At 32.8% G+C, this 19,206-nt stretch overlaps 2 protein-coding genes across 2 annotated transcripts; one reads left to right on the top strand and one right to left on the bottom strand.

The window, feature by feature from the left end:
• Positions 1–2,990: 2,990 nt before the first annotated feature.
• Positions 2,991–12,610, top strand: LOC130726529 (histone-lysine N-methyltransferase EZA1-like). Its single transcript, XM_057577809.1, has 17 exons — positions 2,991–3,002; positions 3,871–4,041; positions 4,142–4,243; positions 5,508–5,788; positions 5,983–6,147; positions 6,512–6,599; positions 6,747–6,902; positions 7,131–7,202; positions 7,843–8,246; positions 9,330–9,447; positions 9,703–9,875; positions 10,358–10,489; positions 10,870–10,957; positions 11,052–11,099; positions 11,174–11,284; positions 11,864–11,941; positions 12,286–12,610. Exons 1-17 carry the CDS (start codon positions 2,991–2,993, stop codon positions 12,475–12,477), a joined length of 2,391 nt encoding a protein of 796 aa, XP_057433792.1. The 3' UTR covers positions 12,478–12,610.
• A 3,057-nt stretch (positions 12,611–15,667) lies between these two features.
• Positions 15,668–18,218, bottom strand: LOC130731052 (protein trichome birefringence-like 6). The gene is made up of 5 exons (XM_057583240.1): positions 17,421–18,218; positions 17,059–17,251; positions 16,781–16,971; positions 16,201–16,359; positions 15,668–16,110 (listed from the first exon to the last, which is right to left on the bottom strand). The coding sequence occupies exons 1-5, from the start codon at positions 18,089–18,091 to the stop codon at positions 15,813–15,815; spliced, it is 1,512 nt and encodes a 503-aa protein (XP_057439223.1). The 5' UTR covers positions 18,092–18,218; the 3' UTR covers positions 15,668–15,812.
• Positions 18,219–19,206: the final 988 nt, after the last annotated feature.

Raw genomic sequence — 19,206 nt, forward strand, 5'->3', positions numbered from 1 at the left:
AAAATAAATTTCTATTATTTAAATATTTTTTTAATTTAAAATTAAATAAATGAGGATAGATCAATCAAATATTGTGCAAACGTGAAATGCAGGTTGGGTGGGATTGGTCCAAAGATCAATCCCTAACGGTGCAATTTATATTTCCGATGTACTAAAAAAATCATATTGTAAAAAATCAAATTAACAATTTAAATATTTTCAAATAATACTGAACAATTCTAAATATTATTTCTATATAATATCAATTCTCTTATAATATTATTTGAGTTGAATCTTAGAATCTTATAATTCTACGTTTATAGATCCTCAAATGAGTTAACTCGCAAGTAAATTCTAAAATTCTCAGAATCAAGCATACTCTTCTTGACTCAGTAAACTCGCAAAGACTCGCGATTCTACATTGAGCCTACGAGTCACGGAGAAAATGAAATTTTCCCTCAATCTCCAAATTAAATTTGGTAATTTTGGGTTTTCACAAAAAAACTATCAATAAAGACTAAGAGAAAGATATGATTTCTCATTTCAATCCAACATTCTCATCCACCTACGAACTCTAGGAGAAGAGGAGACATCAACGCTGCAAATCGTTGTCGCCGCTTCAAATTTTGAGCTATCTCTAAGAATTTATTATGAATTATCGCTTTTGGTACTTTGACTATTTATGTATTTTATTGAATTTTGTTTTATTATGAAGTTGGATGTTAAATTTATTTAGTTAATGTCTCATTAGTGATTGTAGTATGCAATTTTTATTTTTTATACACTATGATAGGTTTTATTAAAGTTTTTATTTTGGTACACTTTTACGAGTTTACGAGTTAACTCGATCGATGAAATGAGTTTATTTCCCCAAAATTAGTTTGTGTGGACTCTCAAGTCTGACAACCATCGACAAGCACATTTATGGTTAATATACTTTTCTTTTTGTGCTTCGGAAAATCATGGTTAATATACTAAATTTACTAATATCCATACACTATTTTCAAAAAAGATGATTACTTTTATCTTTAAATAACGATTCTAATATTTTTATTTCGGGTAGTAATCAATTTATACATTCAATAAAATAAATTTAACTGACATAAACTACTCTTCAAATGTTTATCCAGAAGAAGTGAAAACAAATTACATAAGGATAATTAAAATAATTAATTATAATATGCATGCCTTGAAAGAATCAAATTATCAAAGTGAATAGCTTTTTTTTTTGTTTAAATACATATGATTTATTGAAATACTTTATCACATACAATCTAAACAATAAAATCGTGCCATGTGTTTATAGACTATTCATAAATTATATTAAAAATATAATTATTATATGTTAATTTTTTTTTGAAAGCAAAATGGATATTATTAATAGAAAGACCTGAGCCAGAAATGACTCAAGGTAGAGCAATACAAGTGAAAGATTTGTCTAAAAACAAATTGGGCCAAAAAACAACCAGAGAAGTAAAGAAACCCACTACCAACCCACAGAATGACAATGAGCATCACCTAAGAAAAGACCTCATTAAAACCTTGTTAGGAAAAACACAATGGGATAAAAACCTACCAAGGAAAAAGAGTACCACTATTTTGGGTGAGTCATTCTGCAACTAAACAAAAAACAGTACATTTGCTGCCCAGAAAAATGAGACATATCAAACACAGCCACAGTCCTTCTCTGGTCGAAATCCATATGTTAATTTTTTTAAAATTTAATTTTGAAACATCAATTTTTCATTTTAATTAAAATAATATTATCATGAAAATATTTTTGTCAATTAAATTAATATTAAATAACTTTATAGTTTAAATATTTATATTTTATGCATAAAAAATTTACAAAAAATTAAATCTAAAATCATTAGTACATTTGAAAATATTAGTTTTGTCGTTTTGTTACTTTCCTCCTGTAACCAAAAAAAAATATTAAATTTATTAAATATATATTTTTAGGTAAGAGCACCGCTATATAGTACGAGAAATAGATGCACGACGAGGCACGAGTGACGTGAAATTTTTTAATGCTTTTGTCTTTTCTTTTTTTAATTTTCTGTTTCCTCTTCTTCCTGATATTCATCATCTTCAACCCATTCGAACCCCCCTCCCTCCTCTTCTCCTGTCCTGAACAATCCCTCTCCTGAATCTGTTGTTTCAAATTTTGAGATGATAATTTAAAATCGGGATCGGAATTGAAGTAATCTGAATCTAGAATTGGTGAGGACCAAAAACCCACTGCAATCCTTATCTCTTTTCCCCTTTCTCTTCTTCTTCGTTTCTGCATTTTTCCTTCTTTTTACACCACTGCCGTGTCTGCATTTTTCTCCCAAAATGTTATTGATGTCACCATCTCACAATTCTGCAAGCTAGCAACCATAGGATGGAGGTTCGGAGAAGATCTGGGCTTGCAAGTTTCAATTGAGATGAAATTAACCATGAAAAATATAAATTGATAAACAATGATATTCATAAGCTGCAAGAGTAAATGATAATTAAAAAATCATGGAAGATAAGGATGTTAGGCAGTGGAGTGGTGTAAGTTTCTACATACTGAATCTAAGTCCCACATCGTGAAGGACAGTGAATTTGAATTCACAGGGACAAGCACACGGCAAGCACGTGACTCGTGCGTATTCGACGACCGAGGCATCGTGCCATTTAGCATTTTTCTTTAGGTAATCACTACTGTAGTAAAACATTAAAGTCCTTTTAATAAATTAACAAAGCCGATTATAAATAAATATATAAAAATGAAGTTAAAAAAACCCACATGTATCTACAATCAATTTTTTTTTGAAACTATCTACAATCATTAGTACATTTGAAAATATTTATATAAATTAAAAAAAAATTAAGATATGAGAAATGGATTTTGTCATGTAGATGGTACATTTTTTTTTTAAATAAAAAAAATTCATATTTTAATATATTAATTTTTATTTAAATACATATTAACAAATTCACAAAAAATTGTCATTTTTAAGAAAGCGTTGACATTTAGAGTAATGGGCCCCACAGTATGTAGAAAGACGAAATGGCTGAGTATATAGCGCATGAAACGCAGCAGAAATGACGTTTTGTTGATAGTGACGTGAGCGTTCTTTGCGCAGCGCATCTATGTTCTCCGAAGACATTGCATGTTCCTCCGAGTCCGAACCTCAAGTTTGTAACTCTCTCTCTTTTCTCGATTTCTTTCTTTTTACCTGCTTTATTTCGTTCGCTGAATTGGCATCACAATTGTATCTCAGAATCCATGGCAACATAATTTTGTTCATATAATCGGATAGTAAATTTTTGTAACCTAAAAACTTTTTTATCCTCTATTCCCAATCATTCAATTTTGAATTGAGGATTGTTATATCACACGACAAATTCAAGGCACGACGGGAGATGACCGTAGTTTGCACGTTTTGACGGAAAACAAGGATTGTGGGTGGATGAGAAAAACCCCTATGTGATTAAGATCACACAGTGGGAATTATGTTATGCCTTGCCGTCAAAAATATAATCGTGTACAATAGCATTTTCCTTTTGAATATTGCTCCGAATTTTTATTGAATTTTATGGAAGAGGTATACACTGATATATTTCTTTGTATTGTTAGTGTTCCTAGGATTAATGTACAATTTTTTCTTGACTAAAAGAAAAAATTATAAAATCAATCCATTATTTTGTCGCCAATAGTTCCTTTTACAAACGACGCGTCGTTCCTTTGCTTCATCACATTATAATGGAAGTTCACATCTGTTACTTATCCACACCTCTTTTTTTTGCGCGGCCAAAAATTGTATAGAAGAAGATGCTGATGAATTTATTTATTTTTAAATATGATTTTTTGTAGTTTTGTGTTTTGATATTTATTATTTTTGGCTTTTAAATTGGTAGAACGGAGATAAAGCACCTTCAAACTACTGGACAGAGCGTCAGTGGCATGTCGGAGAGACTAGCAGAGGTCCACTTCTGGAAGCAGTGTCGGGTGATATCTCCGAGGAGGATTGGGCATTAACTAAGATTTTACCAATTCCAGGGGGATTCGAATTCTCGACTTATGGGGAGGTGAGAGTTAAGCCCGAAACTTTAAGTCAATTGTGTCAACTTATATTCTGAAGCTATATTTGTAAATTGTAATATTTGATTTATGGTATAATGTTTACAGGAACAACATGGAGAGGCCACAACAGATTATCTTGGAGTCTTATGGACAAAGTTAAATCTGCTGAAAAAACAAATCCGGAATAAGCGAATTGAATCGATTAAAGTAAGTTTCAATTGGATATATAGCTATATGTACTTTCAAATGGTAAGGCTTTGTGTTCTTGTGTATGCTGGACAATTTTCTTTTTTACTTTTTCACTTTAGATGGAAGTAAATCATGTTGAAGTCGATTTCCTAGTAGTGTTTCATACTATGTGCAAAGTTAACTTGATTTTGTAGAATTTTTGGGACACTTTTTATTTTTCTGCAGGGAATAGGCTAATGCCATTGTTGAAAACATTTATATTAAATAAAACATATTAGTAGCAACTTGTTGTGTATCAAGTGTGAGTAATAATGAGATAATTACAGTAATTAGATAATTTAGAATTATATCTCATCATATCACTGTCCAGCTGCAGTCATTTATGCAATAAAATAATTATGGGATTGTTATAGCTGTATAATTGCTGTCAAAGCTGGTTAGATCTCCTTGTATTATTGTACATGTAATTTAGGAATGTCTTAGGCTGTAATTTGCAATATCATAGGGATTTGATAGGAGTTTATTAGGAGTAACAATTGACTCATCTTCTGTATATATTTTGGACAATTAAAATAAAAAGGGCAGAGTTGTGTTCTCTCAAAATTTTTTTAAGTAAGTCCCACATTGGAAGATAAGAAAAAAGTTTGAGTGGTTTATAAGTGTGATGACCCACACACCCATTGCCTTAAGATTTTGGGTGAAAGATGTAGTGTTTAATTCACTTATGGTTTGCCCTTTAACCAAATTTTGAGTTTTATCCCCCAAGCTTAAACCATCTCCTTTGTTTGCCATTTCTTTGGCCCAACAATGGTATCAGAGCTCCGGTATCAGACAATGGGCCATGGACCTCTGAGACTCAGGAGCACAAGCCCGGAATGACGTCCTGTCAAGCCCAACTTTCGTTTGAGATAGACTCACACTTGAGTGAGAGATTGTTCTATATCAAGTGTGAGTAAGTCTCACATTGGATGATAAGAAAAAAAGTTCTAGTGATTTATAAGTGTGAGGACCCACACACCCATTGCTTTAAGGTTTTGGGTGAAAGATGTGATGTCTAGTTAGCTCAATGTTGAGTTTTATCCCCGAGTTTAAACCATCTCCTTTAGCCTTTCTTTAGCCCAACACAACTCCCTCTTTCAGTTTATTGGCATTTTGATAACAAGGTTATTTTAATTCTTAGAGTGTGTTTGCTATCCTCGATTACAGCATGCATGATTGGAAAGTATTATTTTTGCTCACCTTGATGGTCAACTTGTGGTTAATCTTGGTTATGTTTCCTCAGGAAAAACTTAAGAAGAATGAGGAGATTGTACAGTGTCAGGTTTCAGCAATCATCTCAGATATATCAAGAAGAGGCTCATTACGGACTGGAGAAAATACCATTCAAATGCTTTCTTCAAGAATTGACCGACCTTTTTGTAAGCTCATTAGTTTCCCTCAAGGTTTGGGAAAAAATGCCGAGAACAACAATCGAAACAATCAAGACGTATCACCTGTGATAAGTATCAAGATTCCGTACATTGAAAGATTACCACCATTTACATGTTGGGTTCATTTGGCGAGGTGAGTTTTTTACATACAAGTTTTGGACCATTTTTCAGATGTGCAAATTTTCGCTAGGTGAAAATGTATGCTTCTTGATTTGTGTTCCCTTATTAATTATTATAAACAGAATTCTATGTGAAATATTATTGATTAATCCATATGCATATTGTGTTATGTAATCTTTCGTTTCTAAAATCTTCCATGCGGATCAGAAATCAGAGAATGACCGAAGAACTATCAGTTATTAATGGAGGAGTGCAAGTATACTATGATAAAAGTGCAAGTCAGGGATTGATGATTAGTGACAGTGACGAGGAGTTAGAAGTGCCTGAGAATGCTAAACATGAATTTTCGCAGGGAGACGACCAAGTTCTATGGTAAATTAACACATAAAAATGATATATGCTTGCATATTAAAGTTCTTTTAATTTTCGAAAAAAATGAAGTGTGAACAAGAGTAGCTAGAGATCCTGATTGCAATATTTGTTGTTAGTGATATGATAATGAATCCTTAGTTTGCAAATTTAATTGCTGAGTGACATATATAGATGCCTTTGCTGGAGCTCCAATGGTTTTCTTTCTAGCTATTCAAGAAATCAAGTCGTTTACCATAACCAAACAAGACAAGATTTTTAAATTTAACACCGAATGTAAATTCATTGTTCATCATTTTTCTCTTTTATTCAAGTTTTGAAATTTTTCTTCTACTAAAACTACTATCTTGATTACTGAATACATTAGGATGGCACTTGAGGAACATGGGTTAACTGAGGAGGTATTGACTCTTGCTAGTTATTTGATCGAGGATACGACCGTTTCAGAAATTCAGGTAATCTAGAGTTATTCATGGACTCGATTATATGCTTGATGGTTTTTAATCTCAATTAATTTTGAAAAAATAAGTTACACCACGTAGATGTTCTCTGAGCAACCACTTTTATGTCTTGGACAATTTTTTTTCAATAAAAATATGCAGGATCGGTATAAACATCTCAAGGAAAAGAACATGAGGGGGCTTAACCAGCATTCTGAAGATTTTGGAGAATGCGAATCTCTTTTTGGCATATGTTTGGATAAGAGCTTGAGTGCTGCTTTAGATACTTTTGATAACCTCTTCTGTCGCCAGTGCTTCGTACATACTAAAACATCATCCTTTTAATATTCTTGTCAACACCACAGTGTCTAATGCGATATTAAATATTTTTATCTATGTTTTCGTTATTTTCTCCAACAGGTCTTTGGCTGTCCTCTGCATGGTTGTTCTCAACCTTTAATATATCCTGTAAGAAATATTACTTTATTTTTTTTCAATTTAATCTGCCTTTAAGTTAATAAATTAATTTGATGGTTTACTTCACAGAGTGAAAGGCAACTAGATTTGTTTGAGCCTGAAGTTGACAAGAAACCATGCAGTGATCAGTGTTACCTTCAGGTACTATTCTTCTCCTTTGCTTGAGGTCTTAACTAGTTTTTATATTTTGATATTATGGATAAGGAAGAATATATAGTAATTTTACTTCATTTTCAATTTCAAAGTATTCATAACTAGCCTAGTGAAATATTTTCTTGCTCAACTGGTATTCTGTTTGAAACATTTTTAATTGATTTCTTGAGTAATGTTGGTAGTATCTCCTTAATGATATATATATATATATATATGAGAGATGTATCTTATGAAAAATGTGATCTTATGTGAGAAAATGATAATAAATCACGATTATTAGTTCTAATTATGGATGATCAAGATTAAAACTAATTAATGATCACATGACCACTTAAAAATGTCATATGCATTTTTTAAAATGTCACATGACTTCACATTTTAATCTTGACTGTCCATGATTAGATCTAAAGGTCATGATTTATTCTTATATTCTCATATAACAACATCTTTCTCATTTAAGATGAAAGATTTTGTTTATGTATCTACTCAAAAGAGCTAGAACTCATCTATGTTTATAATATGTTTGATGGGGGGAAGTGTGTGACTATCAATTGGTGTCTGTTTTATTTTCTTGCATCTAAAGGATATCAATATTTTGTTATGAAACTCAAGAGATGTGTTTTTACAGGGTATGGATGGGGAAGGTGGGATATCGGAACCCTCCACTATAAAGAAGTCTGGTGATCAAAGTATTAAAGCCATCTTGCAGAAAGAAAGACTCAATTTTGCGACAAAACCTTTTACAGAAAAAGTTGTTTTCCATGAAGATCTCAATTCAGATGGCTCTCAGAGTTCTTTTGCATCTTCAAAAAGTTTTGTTGAACATACTTCAAGTAAATCAATAGTTTCTGGAAGCACTGGTCATGGTGAGCATGAGAAGGGTTTTCCGCATCAGCAAAAGGATATCGCAAAAGAGATAGAATTTGAGCGACTGCCCAACTTAGTAGATGTGCAAATGTTAAGTATCTCAGATTGGAAACCTCTGGAGAAAGAGTTATATTTGAAGGGGGTAGAAATTTTTGCGAGAAAAAGGTATGATATTTCTACTTTTTCATCTTCAATTTCACTTTAATGTAAACATTCTGTGTTCTGCATATCTGAGTCTCACATTTAATTAGAGATATGACATACATAGTTTTTATAAGGGTAGAGCAAGCCTAAACTCTTGAACTAGTTTTTTGGTTAAGTTAAATCTCCCAAATTCTAATATGGTATCAAAGTATATTCTAGATTCGTTTGTTGGTGGAGACCACCCAATTTGGGGCACCCTGCAGATGTCCAATCGTGCAAATCTCACACTCCAAATGTTCAGCTCTGGACGTGAGGAAGTGTGCTAAAAATCTCACATTGGCTAGAAATATGACATAGACAGTCTTTATAAGAGTAGAACAATCATCAACTCTTGAATTAGCTTTTGGGTTGAGTTAGGTCTTTTAAATTCCAAATATTTTTCTTTTCTTGAAACTTGAAAGCAATAAACCATCATTTCCTTTTTGTCATGTTTATGTTATCCATATGTTCTTTTTTTATAAGCAATAAATATAAATATATTTATTGAAGTGAAGTATAAGGGGTACTTCAACTCAATACAAGTGTAGATAACAAGAAAATAAAGCTAAATAGAACATAAAATTACATCATTTCAGACCTCCCCTGCTAATGTACCCAGCATCTGATAAACCCCACCTCCATGGAGGAAAGACTATAAAAAAACTTTCTTATTAAAACCTTGCTAAGAAAAATCATTTTAAGATAAAATTCAGTGAAGAAAAAAGAGTACAGTATTTTTAAAGTCTAAAAACAACCTCGGGAATTCCCAGGAAAACAGAACAGTAGTAACACAATGGTCCACCTCCCCCCTTGCAAATCACCAGAGTAAATAATTGATCCCAAAACACTCTTGTTGTGAAAGAATTAAGCTCCATCGAATATGTTAAAAAAATTGTTCGTATTAGAAACCACTTTTAGAAGGTTATTATCTAAAGCAACTTCTAAAATGTCCGGATAAGTATCCCAAATGGGATAGTACAAGATTTAACTCTCTTGCTAATTGCTATGAATATCATATAGGATAATTTTTCAAGTTTTTGCTCATGTACAACTCACGTTCTGCAGTTGCCTTATATCCCGGAACTTACTTTCTGGCTTGAAGACTTGTATGGAAGTAGGTAGTTACATTTATGCTGGTGAAGGGTCAATGGCCTACAACATGGGCAAAAATGTAGAGTCCACGGTAAGAATTACAAGCATTCATTTTTCTATTTTATTGGGAAGTGATGAAGATGGAAAATTAATTTGTCCAGTTATCGGAGAATTAATATCAACACCACAAGTTCATCAAATTTGAATTCTTATTTTCTTTCATTGTAGGGCCTTTCTAGATTTATTGTTGCAAAATTTTCTTCTCACAACTTGATTAACCTTTATGTAATGCTCTGTCCGTTATTTAGATTTCATCAAATTACTTTTGAATGAGTTATTTTGCAAGGACCAAAAGATTCCATCAAGATCACGACGGAAAAGAGGAAAACCTAAGAGGATAAAAACTACTTATAGGACAAGTCATGAAAACAAGCAATATATGCCTTGTGGATGTCAGGGAGTATGTGGAAAAGAATGCCCTTGTCATCAAATTGGAAATTCTTGTGAAAAATATTGTGGGTATGTCAAACTTCAATATATGTACCTTTTCTAGTAAAAAACAAGTAATAGTTTCTAGATATTTCATATTGAGTTTTAATTTATTCACACTCACTTTCTTTTTTATCTTATTTTTATGTTTTTTTTCTATTTATACCTTATTTTGTTATCACATCACGTCTCTCACTTATTTTTTTCATTAATTCTTATCTCTTTCTTGGGTGTAAGTGCATTTGGGGTGTGAATATATTTTTATTGTTTCAGAATTCTCATTTTTTGATGGTATTTTTCTTGTAAACAACTAAAAAAAATTAATTGTTCAGCAACTAAAATAATGTAATTGTTCAGCAATAGGGAAGACTCAAGTTTAACGAGGGTGCATGATATGGATAGATTGTCTAATATATATATAGTCAAATGCCTTTGAACTCAAACAACTAAAAAAAATTTAATTGTTCAGCAATCATATTTCAATGTGATAATTAGCTTTTATTTACCTTCAGGTGTTCAAAGCTCTGCAGAAATCGGTTCGGAGGATGTAATTGTACTAAGAGTCAATGTAAAACTCGACACTGTGCATGCTTTGCAACAAATAGGGAATGTGACCCAGATGTTTGTAAGAATTGCTGGATTAGGTAATGTTTTTTTATATAAATATTGATATAAACATGATTTTATGTTGATTTTCCCTATTTTTACATGTCTCATGTAATCCTAAGTTTATATTCAAATTGATCAACCCTAAGTCGTAATATTTTGGCCCCCACGATTTAATAGAGAACTTCTTTCTTTGTGTTATTATTGCATTTTTTTTGCATCAGTAATATAAATTGCACCTTTCAGGAATTGATTTTTAGACCTCCCCCCAGTCAACTCATATGTCTCCTAGCTCTTACCACTTCAACAATTAATTGTATCTTTTGTTGTTTCCCTTCTTTTTTTTTATTACCATTTCAATTATAACTAAATGGAACTGCTCAGTTTTATCTTTATATAATGCCTTCAAATTATACAGTTGTGGCGATGGTTCATTAGGGGAGCCACCTCAACGTGGAGATGGTCAATGTGAAAATATGAAGCTACTTTTAGGGAAAAAAGAGAGGGTTCGTAATTTTGTTTTGGTCTCTTAATTATCAGTATTTCATTCATGAATTCACAAATGTCTTACATTGTTTTCCTTATTTGTCTATTTGTCAGATTCTATGGGCAAAGTCTGATATTGCAGGATGGGGGGCTTTCATAAAGGTTAGACATCTGTGCTTTGTTTGTTTTCAAATAATTTGGGCTTGTTCTCCTCACTAATTCATGATGCATTTCAGAACCCAGTTGACAAAAATGGTTTCCTAGGAGAGTACACCGGTGAATTGATCTCTTGTGAAGAAGCAAATGGGCTCATAAACCCCACTTACCTTTTTACCTTGAATGATCAGGCAAGTGTCTCCTATCAACTCCATATTCTCTTAACTTAGCTAGGCTTGTTCTAACTTTTTTCCTATAGGTTTTGTTTGCGTTCGGAAGGATTTATTTTAATTTATCTTATAGTATAAACGTACTTATGCAAATGTTTGAGTAGTTATGAAATAACTTATGACCTATTTAGCTATAAACTAGTTTAAGTTTATTTTCTTATATTAACTTATAAGTAAGTGCTTATACTAATTTATAAGTTATTTGGAGCTTTTATTCAATTAGCTTCTCAAATTAACTTATGAATAAACACTTTGTTATAAGTGCTTTTTATTATAAAGCATTTAACTAAGGTGTTTACCCAAACCCATTCATAAACTTTCTTGTGATTTATGCTAGATTTGTAGGTGATGTAATTAGGATCTTGAAACTGTTACCTATAAGCTCATCTTGTGCTAATTGTTTTACTATTTTTTGTGTTAGTTTTCATTAATCTACCTCCGGCTGATCACTTCTTTTTATTGGCAATGTATGATATATTAGGATTTCAAAATGTTGATGTACTATCTTAAACTCACTTTCGATTTTTTTTTTTATCTCAGTATGTTGTTGATTCTTTTCGCAAAGGAGACAAGTTGAAATTTGCAAACCACTCTTCAAACCCCAACTGTTATGCTAAGGTTAGTCCATGAACTCTAACTAATGAAATATGAAAGTTAACCTCTGGACTCAGCGAAGATTTTTTCCATCCTTATTTAATCAAGACTCCTATTGTGTATACTCCCACCATCCTCTCAGTAATTATATACTCCATTTTTCTATCCTCTGATTTCAAATGTATGGTTATCTTTTTCCTTTTAAATTTTATAATGAAAAGAAATCTCAACATTTGAACTAGTTATTATTGTGAGAAAGGGACCATATGTTCAATCTTACGAGAGGATTGGAAAATTTCTGGGTCTCGACAACTTAGAGTCGATTGTGGAATCGTCATAATGATTGCCCTTTTGTTTCGATTGCACAGATATTATTTGTTGCTGGGGATCATCGAATAGGCATATTTGCGCAGAGACGCATTGAAGCTGGTGAGGAGATTTTTTATGATTATTGCTATGATCAAAGTCTTTCACCGGCATGGGCTCTTAAACCCAATGGCTCCAATAGATGTGGATCAAAGGGTTCTCGGGGTAGGCCAAAGAAAAACCCTTCTTATTGATGAGTCACATAGCCAAGGTCTAGGGTCCGTGATGTACACTATTGAAACCAATTTCTTTCATCCTATCAGAAATAAATGCCCAAAACATAAATAGGAAGAGGATAATCATTTCAACATTGAGGGCACTTGATGATATTTTGTTATTACCTCATTCGTTTTTTATTATTAGAACTAAATTGGATGTGCACTTTGGTCTTTTATATAAGAACCAATTTGAAATTTGTGGTGAGTTAATTATTTTTTTAACAATAATACTCTTATTTATTCATGGTCTTCACATGCAAGATAGAGAAGATGATGGTTAATACTCTTATTTATTCATGAACTTCATTTTTCCTTGTTCTTGCTGTATATGTGATGAACTTTATGTGGTTAAAAATTGTCAATTTTGATGTGTCACGATATTATGTTCTAGGTATCCTATGGGATATGTTGTCGAAGAAATCAAAATATCCATATGGGGTAGCCAACATACTCCATATGGAGTTTTAACAACTCAAATTTTGCATAATATATCTTGCAACAACTCAAATTTGGTGTCTTTATAATAATTTAGATAACATCCTATAAGCTATAATAGAATGCATTTAGGAACATATGGTGGGAATTGCCAATATCTTCCAATTTTTTTTCATTTTGTTCATAGTCAAAGCTATAAAAATCTGGCTGGTTTATGACAAGAACTTGAAACTTGGGGCAATGATGGAGTAATTCCTCTACCTGAGACCAATGAGCATTATAGTGTTGATAGACAAGCTCAACATGGGGAAACTGTTGTAGTGATACACGGCCCGTACATCCATTGAGGCTCATATAAGAGTCTACAATAAATCTTATCTAAGTGCAAAAATTGGACATTGTTAACCACTTATGTGAGCAGAAAATTAAACATGTTTGTGTGGCTGAAATATCCGTATATGACAAAGATTCAGCACCAAAGCATAGAATCCAATTTGTGTGGTACTGAAGTGGCAAATCCTAGTGATGCCAGGCCCATGCGTGTGGTCCATCAGCCCAAGGGCTGGAAAGATTTAATTTGTTTTTTTGTTAACGTAATAAAAACTATTTTTTTGTTTGTAATTCTAAAACTAAATTTCGAAATTCTATTGAATTTTTAATGTTCACAAGAATTTAAATATTGAATTATCAACCAATGTAAGGATGAAGTGTTTGATCCATTACACCAATCAACTTATTACTTTTCTGGTGTAATCTAGAGCATTAATCTTTTTGCGTAGATAGTACAGAAATTGTCATTTTGTAGCTCAAATTCAGTAAAATTATTTTTCAATATTTGACTTTTATGATCTTTATCTAAAGTTCATGAGTTTTTAACTAAGAAACAAATCTTGTTTTGATTACTTTTACTTCTGTAGTATAAACGTACATGACTTAAATTTGGAAATTCAACCAACGGTGTTTTTCACTTTTCAAAATTTTAAAAGAAATTATCTTTTGGATTCTAAACATTTTTAATCTAACCCTGGAAATAATTAATCGGCATTGCTTCGACATCAAGTAATCAAACGATCATCTAAAAAAAAGTAATCAAACGGTTCAGTACCCTGAGGTGTAAAATCTGAATTTAAATTAAGAGATAATATTAAAATCTGAATTTAAGTTATGGGATAATATTTTGATTTTTAAAATTAATTTAATTGGTTTGTTGATTGATTAATGTTGATTCAGATGTACAATATTTATAAATTAGGTTTTCTAGTCAACTACTAACTTTTAATACAATAAAATCTTATCTTAATATATCATATTATTATAAAACTCAATCCTAACAAATCAAATCCTCATTTCAAAGAAAAATCAAATCAAATCAAATCCCAAATCTATTTCAAAAAGATATATACTACAAATATATCTCAAACTCAATTTGCCTATAAAAACAAACTTCGTTGAGTTTTTCCCATAATAGTTCATCGATTATCTATAATCTTCCATCTTAGAGAGCATACAGCGACTGAATCCTAGTTTAGAACTTTTCACAAACAATGGCTTCGAGATTCTGGGACCAGGGTGGTAGTAGTGATTCAGAGGAGGAAGAGGAGAGGGAGGTTGAAGCTGCGGTAGGTGGTGAATCTGCTAGTCAAAATGTTCCAACACATTATTTCGTGCAGAATGCAGATTATTATCATCACCAAGAGGTTGAATTTGAAGCTGCTGTGGTTGATGATGAAGAATCTGATGATAGTAAAGGCGGCAAGTATTCAGAGGAGATGGCATCTACTGTGATCCAAATGAAGAAAGCCATGAAGATGAATGACTGGGTGAGCCTGCAAGGGAGTTTTTACAAGATTAACAAAAAGCTTAAGAAGGTTATGCGTGTAACCGGCGAGTTGACTGAAGAGAAGGTCCCCAAGCTTTACATCAACACCCTTGTGATCCTGGAGGATTTCCTAGCTCAGGCTTTGGCAAATAAGGATGCCAGGAAGAACATGAGTAGCAGCAATGCCAAGGCCTTGATCTCAATGAAGCATGAACTGAAGAAGAATAATAAGCAATATGAGGGTTTGATTACTAAGCGCAGACAGAGTGTTTTACTTTCAGTTGGTTAAGTTTGTTAGAGTAGTTGTTTTACTTCCAGTTTTTTATTCTAGTTACAAATAAAAACTATGTAACTGATGAGTTTAAGAGAGAAACAGTGTTCATTCGTCTTCAATTTTGTTCTATCACCAAGTTCCTAACTTCTTTTTCTTCTTCCTCTTTCTTCTAATCTGTTCTTGGTTACCTTTGACTATGTTGTGTGGGAATATGCATTTTATTACTTCCATTAATGATTATTCTCGTTATGGTTATGTCTACTTGATAAATGAAAAATCTTTGATCTTCAAGACTGAGATAGAGAATCAGTATTTTATGCTGGCATAGAGAGATTGGACAATATAAAAAAATCAAACAGATTTTTGTTAAAAGAAAATGCACAATATTACCTATAACTTTGTTTATATAAATCTTCCTTATCCAGAAACTATTCCAGATCTTAACTAGTCCATAGTAAAGACAGATGAACATCTCATGAAATTAGGCTCCTCATTACCTTTTCTTTTTAATTTCTTATTGTATTCCGTGCGTAATACGAGTGCAGCTTCTTGGTTCTAATTCATATGCCACTCAGATCTTGGTTTAACTTCAAGCCATTCTATAGTACTCCAAAATTAAAAGTTTCTCTTCCCTAACCTTGGAATAACTGCAATTGCATTATGGTAAAAAGAATTGAAGTACAACAAATTAAGTTAAATACAGTAAGGAGAGGAAGATTTCAAAACCCATGTGTATACATGTTGCAGACAAATGTAGTGCACATCAATTTGAGCAGTTCAATCTCATCTACTTTGTAAATGAGAATATAACAGCTCATTCCATGTATCTGGCACCCCTGGAAGACACCAATGACTACAATCTTGAATCTTTGAGGATTGAGTTTTTCTCCCATAAATGGATGGGTGACCATCTATCCTATATTCTGACAAATTAGTTATATTCAACAATGTCACAGGAGTTTTCATCTGCTTTACTATCTCCTCAATGATTATATTCTTCTCAGGGTAAGTGCTGCTTAAGGTTTCATTAAGAGGATGAGTGGCCTCAGTACAATGTCCTCCTGAATTCCAATTACCTCCCCTGTTGCAGATTCATCAAGTGATCAGCTATTCTAAGAATTTTGGATTTTGGAAACTAGCACAATTATTGCAGATGGATAAAGAAGCAAACCTGAAATGAGATGGTGCAGAACTTCGAAAGAAAACTTGGGTTTTTCTAGGATTTATGCGTTTGTCCACCCATGAAGCCCAAGTCGTCAAAGCTTTCCGCATAGCTGTTGAAACGTTTAGCCGGGGATGAACAAGATTTCCTTCTTGATAGTAATAAACCCTGTTATAGGAGAATTTGGGCATAAGAGAAACTATATCGCTACTGAAATGAGGAAACATACGATACAGGGTTGTTAAAAATACTACTAAAAGAAATATCAGGATTATAGATGATGGAAGAGCCATGCTTGCTCATTTTTCAAGATTATCATGTTGCAGCACATGCCAACTTTTGCAGCTTATGATGACTCCAACATACCATTCTTATTCAGCAAGACATTTTAGGCTCTATTAGAGTTCAAGACATTCTATTTCAACAATAAGGAATCATGTCAGGCTTATTCCATTCTTGAACATAGTTACACACACTGAAATTGCCTGTTTATGAGATGAAAGTACAAAATGCAAGCTAGCATTGAAGGATGCACACATGAACAAAGTTTCAAGACCTAACAATTCAAAAGAAAAGGAGAGGTGCTAACCCAGCTTGGGTTTTGTGATGTGACCACCAATGTGCAGTATTGAAAACCAAAATATCAGCTCCTCTCCATCTTGATGAACCGTGATCAATGGCATCAATTCGCAACGTCGGTCTTCGTTTCTGCCCTACTCTTGCCTTGCTTTCATGAACTAAGAAATGACTGACATAGTATTCAACTGTGCATTGATAATCCTGTGATATTGGAAGAGCAAATATTATCCAACACTTCAAGACCAGCCATATACATTACAAAAAAGAAGTGATGTTCTGCAAAATTACCAGAAACCTGAAACTATAATTCCCCTTCTCCTTAGTAATTTTTCGTCCACGCGCCTCATACACTCTCTTTGGATCTTTAACAGCACCAAATAACATGCACAGCATTGACTCCCATTGGTTCCTATTAATCGAATCACCCACAAAAACTAGCCTTTTCCCTCTTATCATTTCCAACATTTTTGTTGCATTGAACCTTTGTCAAGAAAAAAACACAGTACCCCAAATAAATTAACTTTCCTTTTGTCCCTAAATATTGCATCATTGGAAAAATGAAGTATAGTTCCTAAACTTAAATGCAGTACAACTAAATTTGCAAAATGCAAAAGAAAAAAAAAATACCAAAAGATTGAATTGAACAGTACCTTGGAAGGTCACATTCTCTGGGCTGCCATCTCCACTTAGAGTAGTTTCTATCCAATCTTCCATTTCCCTCACAGTCAAACCCCTCATCTATGAAAGGGCATGAATCTCTAGCATAAAGAGGATAGCTTTCATCAAAGACCCAATACCCATTTGCTAAATCACACCCTTTCACTGTCTCCTTCTCAGCCTTATTCAAAACTGGAACCTGGGTTTTCTCAAACAAACTAGCTGCTTCTACTTTCTTCTGTTCTTCGCTGAATCTCTCTCCAGGTGAAGTTCCAGAATCTTGCATTGAGGTGAAATTCAGAGTTGCATTAGCAGCAGCAGTAGCAGCATCAGCATGGTGGCCTGAAGCTTCAGATTTGAATCCGGAGAGGCTCTTCTGGGTCCTAGCAAGACGGTTATCAATCAGAGTTGGGATTCTGACAGCAGTTACAGTGAAGTTTTGGGTGAAGCCAGTCAAGGACTGAAAATTATCACCAACTGTGTCACCATCAGAAGAAGAAGAAGAGTTGAAGTGAAGGGGAGTGTGGTGGTGGTGGTGAAGTGAAGAAGTGGACTTGGAAAGCCAGATTGTGAAGGTGGAAAGGAAGAGGAAAGAAGAGAAGATGGTGAATGAGAAGAGCATAAGCCTGGTGGGTTTGAAGGAGAAACTTCTCTGCCTCTCCATTGATGAATGAATGAGTAGTAACACAACAAGTTAAGTTAAGTCAAAGGTTGTAGTTAACAAGCATCATGGTCCATTCACGAATTGATAATGGAACTTCTTGATAGAAATATTAATGAGTAATCAATTGTTTATTGGGAGCAGTTGAAGAAAAATATTACAACTGTCTGTAATAGTTATCGCCTCAATCACATTTCCTGGTCCCTATGATTCAGAGAGGTAGAAGAAGGAAATTTTCCTTGGTTCATTCTCTTTACTAAATTTCTAAAAATCTGAGAATTTTTATTTCCACCCAGATATGTAGTAATCTTAAAGATTTTTCTACTATAAATACTAGTAAATAACTAGGTTTTTTAAGCATTTCGATTCCTAGGTGAGTTACATGAGAAATAATTTGTTAGGAGACGTGATCTCAGATCTTCGAGAGAATTAGTTTGGGTTTGTTACCGAATGGATTACATTATGGATTACATTTTAAGTTTAATGGATGGTTGATGAATTTGATCAAGTACAATTCATATCCAAATTCATCCTATAGCCCCACAATTTTTTAATTAGTTTAAGATGAGAATGAGAATAAAGTGACCGCAATGAAGTCCTTGGGGATAGTGAGAGCAGACTTATAAATCACAAATAATAAAATAATATGCAGTGATTGTCATTATTCGTTGGCCATGCAGTGAGAACTTTCAAGTTCAGGTCTTCCACTAAAAATAATTGATTTTTTATTTTTTCATTTCTTCAAAAATAATTAATCACAACGTCCAGCTGTTGTCTCCTTTGCTTACGTTGCAAGGTCAAATAAGGTTTTCCCAATGAGTCTGAATTTAATTTTTTTTCTGATTTGCTGTATATGAGTATTGTAATGGTCTTTAATAAGTCTTATAATTATTATGTTTATTTCTTAAATAGTGATTCATAAATTAAGAATGATATTAATTTTTTTTATTGTAATTATGTTTTAGTTCTTCAATATATTTGGGGTCTCACCAATTTACTATTTCCATGATAATTCATTAATTAATTAATTACAAAGATAGGGATATAATTAATTCAATAATAAATAGTGTATCTTAAAATTTAAATGACAAATAATTAGAGACAATTTTTAATAACTT

This window comes from Lotus japonicus, chromosome 1, assembly GCF_012489685.1.
Source record: "Lotus japonicus ecotype B-129 chromosome 1, LjGifu_v1.2".
Classification (NCBI taxonomy): Eukaryota; Viridiplantae; Streptophyta; class Magnoliopsida; order Fabales; family Fabaceae; genus Lotus; species Lotus japonicus.